This window comes from Epinephelus moara, chromosome 17 (genome assembly GCF_006386435.1).
Source record: "Epinephelus moara isolate mb chromosome 17, YSFRI_EMoa_1.0, whole genome shotgun sequence".
Classification (NCBI taxonomy): Eukaryota; Metazoa; Chordata; class Actinopteri; order Perciformes; family Serranidae; genus Epinephelus; species Epinephelus moara.
Window position 1 is genome coordinate 29,299,847 of NC_065522.1, and position 12,637 is coordinate 29,312,483.

Consider the following 12,637-nt stretch of genomic DNA (forward strand, 5'->3'; position numbering starts at 1 on the left):
TGGAAAGCCTAAGGCAGGGAGAGCAGCAGCAAAGACCCCCAGGAACAGAACAGAGCAGCATCAATGACAAACAGAAATGACATTGATAAGTCAGACACAGCATGAAAAGGAGGAGCTGGGGTGGAGGCGGGTTGCAAAGCAGCTTGCAGAGGAAGCAGCAACAGTAGGCAGGCCAGAGCAGTTTAATGAATGGGATTCGCCAAGAAAGGAATCATGTGATCTATCAGCTGACTCCCTTCCATCAATCAGCTGCTCCATCAGTTGATTGGGCTGTTTGAGATCAGCTAATGTAGCTGGGATGTGAGCTGAGCTTGACATCGTGTCCTGCCTGAACTAACGCCACGCTCAGTTTAGTTTGCAGAGGGGATGTCAGCAGTTAACAGCAAAGTGTTAATCGGTCAAGCATCGAGAATAGTTTTGACCGGTCATGGATGTCAGTCTACAGGTTAATTTTGCTACTCTTCAGTTTAATAGTAGCTCTATGCTATAACACATTAAGAGCAAAGCTAATGAGGTATTCATGCTACGCTGGTTAGCCAGCTATGGCCACTCTGCACTGAGCACCATTAGGGTCGAGTGGGAGGTAGCTAGGGGTGCTGGTCATTCGGCAATCAATGCTGGTAACGCTTTCGTGACCCATGAAGGTAGGATGCTGTTACCATGGAAACAGTGAGCACACCCTCTAGTCCTAATTTTAGCCATAAAAAACCCTTTAGAATCAACTAACTATGTTGTTAGCTGTATGTTAGCATAAGGTAACCTTAGTTAACAATGCGAAAGGGGTTTTGTGGCTAAAAATGAAGCCACTTACCCATGCGGGTGAGGTGGGGGGAGAACGGAGGGCGGACGCAGTGTTATCAAAGCAAAGGTATCCCACCTTCATGGGTCGGAGTTTGAACGCTTGAATATTTTGCGTTGACTTGCTTAATATGCGGGAATAATTGCGTCATATGTGCGTGAAATTGCTGAATCGGTGAATGAGCTTTCGCCGGTACGTCCTCAGCGTCATACGTTCTCTGAGGATCTCAATGCTGATTGGCTATGGTGGCGCAAATCTGTGGCAATTTTTCAACCCTTGTGAATAAGTGGATGATGCAAAATCATGCTACTGGCTTCATTCGCGGCACTTAATTTGCGTATTTTGCTTCATTCGCGTCATGTCCATCGCACCACCAAGCATGAATGGATGAATGAATCTTCACGTGACTTTACATGGAATTCACTCACGCCCAGTGTGAACACAACATTACGCTAGTTAGCTCCCAACCGACCCCGGGTAGTGTGCAGTGTAAAGCAACCAAGGCTAATGTTAGCTAACCGGTGGAGACCAGAAAGTGGGCACAGTGTTTCACCGTGTTAGTGTGGCTAGCTGGCTGAAAATAAAATGAATAGTGCTTTGAAATTCTGCGCTAAAGCTCACAAGTCAATGTAGCGCCAGACTAAAAGGAAACGCCTCTTGTATTTCAAGACATTTATGTTAAACACTACATTTGCATGTTATCATGTAGTGGATACGTTGAAATTTGATGTTGAAATTTGATGTTTTAGCAACGCTGTGGTGTGTTTTTGTTTTTGTTTTTGTTAGGTCAGGGAACAAGAACCACTTGGTTATGGGTTGCTAAAAACACACCAACATTTGTTGGCTAAAAAAATCGATGAAAACACGACTGGTTCTGTTGTTTGTTGGTCGCCGTCCCCTCGGCTTATGTTCTTCGTCACTTTAGAAATGTTGTTATGATACGTATGAAACGTGCAACTGTAACGTATCAGTGGTTTGCAGCAACGTACAATGCCAGCATTTTCTTCTTGCGACTGGGCTGGATGTTTCTGCATCACCTTGGATGGTGTTTGATCTTATTTTTGATAGCTTTGGCTTTTTTGTCAGATGTTCGGTTCTCGGCAGCGCATCTTGCCGCAGCAGCGTGTGCTACAACTGAGGCGGTTGATGCTTTGCTCTTTGAAGGATAAACAATGAAAAGATAAACAATCAAACACCACAAAATCAAGGAACACAATACTTGAACGATACATGATTACGGGACATTATGTTAACTAAAATGTCAAGTTTGTTTCTTAATATCTAGATATGTATTTATCATAAAAAAGCAAGCAGGGCCGGCTGTCCCCTAAATATCCTGTTGGGGAAAACACTGCCTTTAATCTGATTTCAGTTTCCTCCTTCAGGTAGCTGCTTCAGGCTCCGTCAGATGAGTTTCAGCCAGCACGAACACTTCCATACAAACTGCACTGACATTATTAAATAAACACTTTGGGGGAATTTGTTTGTCTAGTTTGCCTGCAGTGTTTTTTAATGCAGCCTTATTGTTATTATTATTGCTTTTTAATGATTGTCTTTCAGTGTGCTGTGTTTTATCTGTGTTATGGATTTATGCTGCCACCAGATTGCCCTTTGGGTTTATAATAAAGATGGTACTGAAGTGAATTGACTAAACAGTCCACAGTCACAGAGGAGTCTACCAATAATAACTTCCACAGGGACGCATCATTAGTAGATTTTGGAGTACACAGGAAAGAAAGGAAAAATATGGCAGCAGAAGATGTATTTCATGAGTCGCTCAGCAGAATAAAACACTCTCTTTTCTTTTGTTCTTACAGAAACCAAAACCAGCCTCAGCAGAGATCAGACCACAGGTTGCCCTTACTTCTACAGGTAACACACCCACAACTGTACTTGAGAGGATCCTTGTTAACATCTTGGAGTCTCTCAGACTGTGACTTTAACCCTTAAACCATCAATAGCCCCGTTTCCACCGAGCAGTACGGTTCAGTTTAGTACGCTTTTTCTGTTCCCACTGTGAAAAGTTATGGATGGTACCAATGGAACCGTTCCGTACCGTCCCCATGTTTGGTCGCCCCTCTGTTGGGGTACCTAGCACAGAGACCTGGTACTGTTGGTTCCAAACGCACCATACTGAAAGTGTTTGCTGGAAACGTACTTACTTAATACTTATTAACAATAATACAGCTTTTTTCTGCCACACATGCCATTTTGCAACGTGTCCGGTGATGTCACAACGTTATTGTGTTGCTGTGTGACTTAACACAACGTTAAAGGACGCCTTTTATCGTTGGCTCAAAGACCTCTGCTCGGAGCTGGTTCGTTAGAATCACATGACTCAACGTAACGTGAACTAAACTTTAAGCCCTGAACATACCTGCATAAATCATTACAGATAGATTGTCATGGCTGGTTGTTTACCAGTGAAGACAGCAACTCCCATGATGCCACGCTACTTCATGACGTCATCAAAGACCGCAGCAGAACTGACATACCGTGCATCTAGATATTGAATGTGACTTCATTTTATCCACCAGCGCAGCATTAAAAATGTTTCTGTTCTGTCTGTGGTTATTGTAAACAAAGCAACTAAATAGCATAAACAAACAAACAACAGCAGCTCAGACACAACAGAAATGTTTGCAGTGTTGCAGGGCTCGTAGTTTACGTAGACGCACAGTTCATCAGCAGAGTGAGACGTTGAGACTGACACAGCCAGCAGCTGTTTTGTTTACTGATCAGTGAAGACTGTGTCGTCAGCCGTCGGCGCACAACAAGGTCATTGTATTTATTACCAGTAGAACAGATTTCAAATAACGGTTACCATGGCGACTGTAACACACACCTACACCTGCCCCTCCAGGTGTCATGTGTGCGGCTTTGAGACGGACGGGCGCGCCCTTTTCCAGAGTCACATGACTGAGCACCGCCAATGGGAGCACAGCTCCTTCTCGCTGCACTGCTGCGTGTGCGACCACTCGACCAATCAGGAGGCAGAGATGAGGGCTCACGCCAACACGCACATACAGGGGACCACAGGAGCCAATGGAGAGATCAGGTGGGCTGACTTTAAATGTGTGTGTGTGTGTGTACGTGTGTGCGCGCGTGCGTGTGTGTGCTCAGCTGACAGAGGTGTTGATATTTAAGAGTTAGAATATCTGATAATGATATAAAGGCAGATGTTTATGTTTTACTGGTAAATTAAATGTTTTTAATGAGAATCTAGTTTGGTTTTTTAAAAAAGCCGTAACCAATGAGTTGTAATACTCTGACCTTATTGTCATGATATTATGACTTTGTTCTGAAAATATTACAATTTTTACAGATTTTATGTCTTGCTAATTTTTAGTCTCAATTATGGCATTTCTCTTAAAATATTCTTGTGAATACTTAATTTTATCCTCAAAATATTTCAGCTTTATTCTCAAAGTTTATGACTTTTCCTCAAAGGATTATAAAATATTTGGATATTTCTTATGAAATTTTAGAATGTGTTGTTCAAATATTGTGACTTTTTCTGCTAAATATAATATAACTTTGTTTTTTAAAATTTCTGACTTTTCCTTAAAATATTCCTTGCAAATGTTTATTTTATTCTTCGTTACAACATTTTTGTCAAAATATTCTTTTTTCCTATAAAATTTTCTCAAAAATACAAATTTATTCTCATAACATTACATTTTTAGCCTATGAAAAGTTTTTTAGAATTATCACAGCTTTTCTCTTAAAATATTCCTGTGAATTTTGAATTTCATCCACGAAATATTTCAACTTTATTCTTAAAGTTTTATGAATTTTTCTCAAAATATTCTGGGTTTTTTTCCCTGAAAATATTAGGATTTATTTTGAGAATTTTTGAATGTATTTTTCACCATGCAAATATTTATTTTAATCTCCATTTTACGTATTATAGCATTATTGTCAAAAGTTCTCTTTTTTCCTATAAAATTAATGATATTTTTTCTAAAAAATACAACTTTTTTCTCATGACATTACATTTGTAGCCTGTGAAGAATACTTTTTTTTTTTCTTGTGAATTTTTGTCTGTAGTTTCTAATTTGTTCGTCAAAATATTACGGCTTTTCTCCGAAAAAGTGCGCATGAATATTTGACTTTAAATTTAAAATATTGCAGCATAACTATCAAAACTTTAAGACTTTTCCTCAAAATATAACATTTCCCATAAAATATTACATTTCCTCAAAATTTTAAGGCTTTTCTGTAAACTATATTTACTTTTTTACTGAAAATGTTGGGACATTTTTTCTTGTAAATTTTTAAATGTATTTTTCAAATTTTATTACTTTTACACAAAATATTAATGACCTTTTTCCTTATTTTTGTCTTCAGTCTAAAATATTATAATTTTGTTCTCAAAATGTTATTACATTTCCTCAAAATGTTTGACCTTCGTCTCAAATTATTACGACTTTATCCTTGAGAATATCTGTTTTTACTTTATTCTTAAAATATCAAAACTTTGTCAAAATTTCACACCTTTGTTTCCAAAAATAATAAGACTTTTTATTCTTGTCAGTACAAATTTATTCTCATAATATTATGTTTGTAGTTCCTGAAAAATACGATTTTTTTCTTGTGAATTTTTTTACTTTATTCTTTAATTATTCTGACTTTTCATTAAAAATATTAACAATTTATTTCTCAAAGATTTATGACTTCTTCTGAAAATATTTCCTTGTGAATTTCTGAATTTAATCTTCAAATATTACAACTTTATTTTCATAATATTTAAATACCAGCCTCAGCTGTGTATTCAGTCGACATGTGGATAGATAGAATTTGCAGATTCCCAATATCAGCATTTGATCGATTGATCAGTACATCAGGGAATATTTAGTGTTGGTGGGAGTGAAGTGTGACGTACAGGTACAGCGCTTTGGAGTGTGTGCGTGTGCGTGTGTGTGCGTGTGTGTGTGTGTGTGTGTGTGTTTTACATCTTGGTTTGATATTAAATGTCTGTGTGCACACTTCAGGAGTGTGTGTGCGCACCATTAACCCTTCCCTTCACCTCCTGACTCCCAGATGCCCCGTCACCCCTCCTGCCGCTGCCTCAAGCAGCACTCCGTCAGTTGCCATGGCAACCCAGCCGGAAAATAGCACCTCTGAGCATCGCTGCCGCATCTGCCAGAGGTCGTTTCCAGGGCAACAGGAGCTGCTGGTTCACTTCCAGGGTCATCGCCAAGGCAACCAGTACCGGTGCGACCGGTGCGGCCACCTGACGCGGACAGCCAACAAGCTGGTGGAGCACGTGCGCGTGCACACGGGGGAGCGCCCGTTCACCTGCGACCTTTGCCCGTACAGCGCCAAGCGGCGGGACAGTCTGCGCCTCCACTGCAAGGTCAAACACCCCGGCGACGTGCACACACACCGGTCGTACGTGCTCGGAGACAATCAGCGCTCAAACAAACACGTTCAGCGGCTGCACACACCGCCGAACACACACACTGCTGCACCCTCCTCCCTTCCTCCTCTTCATCCTTCGCTCTCTGACCGGGCAGGATGGAGGGATCTGTCTCCTCTCCTCCCTATCACCACACTCATTTCTCTGAAACCACGCTCTCCTTCATCCTCCTCCTCCCCCTCCCCCTCCCCCTCCTCCTCCTCCTCCTCCTCCTCCTCCTACTCGTCTTCCTCCACCAAACACTCTTTCCTCAGTTACCTTGGTCTGACAACTTCTTTGTAAATGCTGTTTTCCTTTGTCTCCTCTCCTCTCCTCTCGTCTCCTCTCCTCTCCTCTCCTCTCCTCTCCTCTCCTCTCCTCTCCTCTCCTCTCCTCTCCTCTCCTCTCCCCCTCTTCTCCTTCTCTCTCCTCCCACCCATCCTCTCCTCAGGTGCTTTTCTTTATGCTAACATGTCTCCTCGATTCCTTACTTGCATCTCTTCCTCGCGTCTAACCTCCCAGCGAGGATGTGAGAGAGAGAGATGCGTAGGATACACCCGTGTTTCCTCGCTCTAAGCTCCTCCAAGAGCCTCCTCTCTCCTTGTCTCCTCAAGGTGCGTTTCTGGCGGAGGGGGAAACGATGTCACAGTCACAGGAGGAGAGAGGACGCGAGGAAGCGTGAGTTAGCGTATAAAAAAACACCTCGTCTCCTCTCCTCTCTTTATTTCTTCTCCTTTTCTTATGTCCCCTCTCCTTGCCTCCTCTTCTCTCCTCCCCTCCTCTCCTCCTCTATCCATCGTGTGGACTTTTAAAGTGATGGATGTAAAGCTCTGTAATGTATCCGAGGTACTGTCACTCAACACTATGTATGAGAATGTCAATCAGATACTGTTATATGCTCAATGCACTGAAAACACACAGATAAGGAACGTTTTCAATTTATTCGACTTTTGCATCATGCTCGTGATTTCTGCTGCATTCCTGCCTGCTTTTAGCCCGTCATATAACCACTGAACTCTTAGCTATTTAACCGTGTGACATATTTATTGCCTGTCACTCCTGTCCTTCAGAAACCCTGCACTTTGAAGATCCTCCCGTCGCACATTTAAAAGCACGAGACGCTTCGGTTGAAGAATCATTTATTGATCCTGATGTTTTATTGTGGAGAAAATCACTGCAGCCAGGAGGGTGAGATGATGTCACCTGTTTCCATTTTATTTAGAAATGTATGTAATCTATTTTTAGATTCTGGGGGTATTAAAATATGACTCGGTACATGTACTCAAGAGGTGAACTTCAAGGTAGACTACGCAGAAAACTGTCAGCTTGGCATTTTGCCTCGCCATGTTTGCATGTTTTTCGGCGCTGTATCCACGGTTTTTGCAGCTTCCTCTTGGATGCGTGCTGCCTTCACTGTGCCCAGGAACGTCTCTGCAGATAAATACACCGCGACATAATTCAACCCGGTCTCACTGCGAACTTGTTGAAATCTGATGCTTGGGCAGTGACTTGCAGCGTCAGACACAGATGAAAAAAGACCTTTAACGTTGGCATGATACGCAGCTGGTTGCTGTTACAGTTTAACAGCGCCTGGGAGCGTCGGGGGGAAACGCAGCAGAACAAGGACTAATGTGAAGGTGGTGAAAGTCCAACTGGGGCGGGAGCGGTGGTGGATGGGTCCAACAAACATCGACTTTCACCTGAGAGAGCGGTGTTCACGTCCCGTAAGATTCTAAAACCAAACCCTGTTGTTTTTTCCTAAACCTAACCACGTGTTTTTGTTGTTGAAGGGAAAAAAACATCAATTTTTGTGTTGTACCAGCGTAGTGCTTTTATTTTGAAAGAGACTGTATGTAAATGTTAAATTTCCTGTGAAAACAGAAGTGTACTTTGAAAGAAGACAATGCATGTAACAGGCAGAACTTGACACGACGTCCCAGAACGTCAACAACCAACACACCCAGGGTACCTTGGACATCGTACGTGGACGTGGAAAGTCCACGACCACAAACGACGATATTCATGGCTGAAAGCGAAATTATCACCAACTTCGCAATGGTTCCAAAAAGAGGAGCAGCTTCAGTAGTTGAAGTGAAGTTGGCCTTAACTTTTGTCCCGCCGCGTTTCCCGCCAAGCGCCATTAAACTATGACAGCCAACACACGCCAACATTAAAGGACGGCTTTTTTTGTAGGTGTCTGGCACCGCAAGTCACTGCCCAAGTGCCGGATTTCGACGACTTCGAAGTGAGACCGGGTTGGATTGACCTGTAAAACTATATCACTCATTTTGTTGCAATCTGATGTTCTTTAATTAACAATAAAATTCTTTTTTAGTAATTTCTCATATCGTCAAGAATATTATCGCAAAAATACCCTGAAATATTGTGATGTTATTTTAGGGCCACATCTTCCTACTTTTAAGTAATTTCTTAAGCAAAACTGCCAAAGCGTGATATTTCCAGGTTGTCAAATGTGGCGATTTGTTGCTTTCTTTGGTTTTACATTATTGTAAATTTAATATGTTGGGGTTTGGAAATGTTGGTTGGATGTTTTGTAGTTCAGATGATTAAACAAAAAGGTAATCTACGGATTAATCGGTTAGTTTTGGGCCTCGTCACAGGACTAAGACTCACAGTCACATTTAAGAAGCTGAAACTATTGAATTTCTGTCATTTGGAATTTTCGATTTGAAATCAGTTTCACGTTGAGTTAACTTAAATCATCCCTCTGCTGACTTTACGGGGGGGGGTTTGGAGTTCGAGGTTTCTGGAGGACAGTGAAGATATTTCTAATATTTGTGTTGTATATTGATAATAATGTATTTGTGTTTACACATAACAACATGAGGCTCCCAAGAGTCCACAAATGTCTTAATTTAAAGTTGCACTATATGTAGTTTTTGCTGAGACAGAAAAAAAAGAGTCATTTTAGAATATTTAAGCGTTTATTTTTCAACACACACCACTCTGCAGCTTCAGTCCAGGGTTATTTTATCACAACAACCACCTAATCCAGCAGGCGTGATGTCACTTCCTGTTCACCTGGGCAGGGTCAGAGAATCTGAACTTTTAAAGCGTTAAACATAAGTGTATAAAATACATAGTTTAATCAGTTTTGTTTATAATTTTACGGAAACTGAAACTAATTTGTGCGCACACTTTATGCTCTGGATTTGATGTCCGATTATACATGTTGTCCTGTAGAGGGCAGCAAACACCTTTCTGCACGTTCAGTCGGCCACACGTTTGACAAACACGCCGAAGAACAGACTTCCTCTGTGGTGTCGAAAACTACATAACTTCTCCTGTTCACTCACCGACTTTATTCTGAATGTTTCATAAGTTTGTGTGAAGTGGGGAAAAAACCTGTCAATGGAAAACAACGAAAAAGCAGCAAACGTCTGCGAATGTTTTTTGTTGCCGACAAAAATATAAAGCTTTTCATTAATGACATATGTTACCTTAAAACATAAATACATGCCACGTTATTAACGATCAATATATAAAGATGGATTTTTGTTACTTACATGTTAAAATAAATTAAATAATTTAAAGATACAGATGCAAAATATTTGTCAGAAACACTTTCAACTGCAGGATCTTAATATTCCGTGGAGTTTAAAATCCAAAAGGAACATTTTAAGTAATTACACATAAAGGATAAATGCTGTGTACCGTAAAACTTCAATAAGTCCCTTTTACTAGCCCCGTGTGGCTACACATTTTGACAAATAAAGGCCTGTCTCAATTAGAGGCCTGTTGATTTCAGTGATTTAAGCAAATAACAGCCCGGGCTACGCCAGAGTTTTACGGAAGTTTACTACAATATGTAAACGTTCTGAATGTAACTTTCAGAGAAGCCTTGTTACTGATGACACCGTTGGCTGTAAGTGAACTGCAGTCGGCATCCTGTTGCTCACGCTCGCACTCCGTAGCAGTGAGCAAGCGCCAAAGCATCAGCCAAAACAGTGACGTGTCGGACAAGAGCCTGACTTATGTTAGTGCTTCCAAATAAATTACAATCACACGCTTAGTGTGTTTAATAATGTTCCTGTATTTCCGTGATTCTAACCAGCTTACCGTTTGCAAATTACTTTATCAGCTAACGTTAGCAACCAACCAACCGCAGATCCATGCAGCATAGCTTCAGAGCTAGCTGTCTAACTTTAGCCCAGGTTTTGCTAAGCTTGTTTCTAGCTAATAGTAACATTAGCTAATGAAGTAATTCGCAAACCAGCTGGCCAGGAATCTGTGTGAATAGGCGGACATTATGAACTTAAGATAGTATTTTGCTATGTTAGCTAGCTAGCAATTTGTCCACATTAGCAAGCAAGCTAATGTTAGCTAACATTAGCCAGCTAAAATCACAATATCACAACGTATTTTACATGTCAGTGTTTACGCTAGCATTTTTTGCACTGAATTTGATTAATTGAATATTTATCAGACCACAAATAAGACAAGAATTAGCGAGCTAGCATAGCTGGGGGACTGAGTCGAGCTGTAGCATCTTGAATTTAGATGGTGTAAACCCCAAGACTAAATGAAGGTCCGTCTCACTGGGCCGCTGCCGCAAAATGTAACGGAAACAGCATGTGTGGACTCTGTGTTGTGGTCGCTGGAGGTCATTCATTTACCGGTATATTAGCGGACTCCATTTCTTATCTAACGTTAGCTACTGTTGCACAGTGTTAGCAAGAGCTGAAGAGAGTCAAGGCACTCGGTAACCTGCATAACATCACACCCTTTGGATTTTACCGTAAAATTCGTCCCGAGTCCTTCACAGAAAGCAGCAGCCGAGAAAGTAAAAAACGACTAACACGCAAAAAATTTAATATGGCACATTTAAGAATTTGACATGACTCCTTCTATTCTGGCTCCCAATAACACAACAAGACCACATTTTCAGACTGACATCATTATTTTATTACTCGTATTGCTTGATTTTAACCGCGATAATTATATCGTGTATTACGTCACGCTAAGAGTGTGAGTTCAAACAGCTTCGTAAATCCAGAATAGAATTTGCCCATTCTGACAAATAAAACTTTGATGAAATTACGATCCTGATCCTGTAGGGAGCGACAGGAAGTGACGTCAGCGCCTTTCAAAACCTAAACAAAGAGCAGCTGTACTAGAATAACCTGCCCACACACACACACACACACACACACACACACACACACGTGTTGCTTTAACATGAACTGTATCTCCGATCAATGGTGCTGAGAGCTGATTTCTGCCTGCTCAGATTTCATTTTTAAACCGTTTATTTTCACACACAAAGACGCATGAAATAAAACCCTCCCCACCTTTCGACACTCATGATCAGCTCCTTCTTTTACATTGTTTTTTTTTATTACATTTTGTTTTTCTCTGCTGTACCCTGTTACTGTTTGCTGCTGCAATGATCAATAAAGTTTAATTTCATCAGACTCACCTCGACTTGACTCAGCAGTGTAGGACCATGGTGTTGCAGTGACAGTCTGACATGTTTCCTGGTGCGGAGACCTTACTCACCGTGAGCAGCAGCAGCAGCAGCACCTCTCACTGGTACTACTACGATTTGGGTCATTCTTGTTTCGCACCGACATTTCAGCCTTAAAACTTTTGGGGAAAAATATTTGTTATTTTTATAAGAATAATAACATGTTTAAACAAATCTGCTGATCTCGGGTGCTCTGATCAAACTCAAGTTCATTTGCCCCCTCAGTGCGGTTCGTTTGGGCAGGTGTGAACACAGCAATCACACTCAGGTGCGCACCACAACAACCAGACAGAGACCCTCTTGAAGAGGTGGTCTGAGTCCAGTTACAAACGAACTCAGTAAATCAATCCAAATTTATTTGCACAGCATCTTACAGGTCAGAGCAGTTCAATGTGCTTCACAAGACAGTGAAGTTTGGATCATAAAAACAACGACACAGACAACATTAATGTAATTATTTGAGACCAATGGATACAGGACAATAAAAATTATGAACATGTGATAAAAGAGATTTAACAGCTTGGGGCGTCGGTGGCTTAGTGGTAGAGCAGGTGCCCCATGTACAGGGCTGTTGCTGCAGCAGCCTGGGTTCGAATCCAGCCTGTGGCCCTTTGCTGCATGTCATCCCCCCTTTCTCTATCCCCCCTTCACGCTTACCTGTCCTGTCCATTAAAGGCTGAAAAATGTCAAAAGAGCTCCAGCAACACTTGTGGTATGGAAAAAAAACTTTATTGACCGCTCCAGCAACACTTGTGGTATGGAAAAAAAACTTTATTGACCGATGCGTTTCGGCTTGTGGCCCTGATGAAGGCCACAAGCCGAAACGCGTCAGTCAATAAAGTGTTGCTGGAGCTCTTTTGACATTTTTCAGTGCTTCCTCACTCTCCATGCACCTTGTGAATCGGTGAAGTTGTGCCAGAAACCACTTTCTATCCATTAAAGGCAAAAT

General features: G+C 41.4%; 1 protein-coding gene across 2 annotated transcripts in view; it reads left to right on the forward strand.

The window, feature by feature from the left end:
* The window catches only part of LOC126403736 (uncharacterized), a 26,038-nt gene extending 13,681 nt beyond the window's left edge, over window positions 1-12,357 (forward strand). For both annotated transcript variants that reach the window (XM_050066473.1, XM_050066472.1), the window contains 3 exons: window positions 2,617-2,671; window positions 3,663-3,857; window positions 5,843-12,357. In XM_050066473.1, coding sequence (XP_049922430.1) covers window positions 2,617-2,671; window positions 3,663-3,857; window positions 5,843-6,503 — 911 coding nt within the window. In that variant the 3' untranslated portion in view covers window positions 6,504-12,357. The remainder of the gene's footprint in view (window positions 1-2,616; window positions 2,672-3,662; window positions 3,858-5,842) is intronic.
* Window positions 12,358-12,637: the final 280 nt, after the last annotated feature.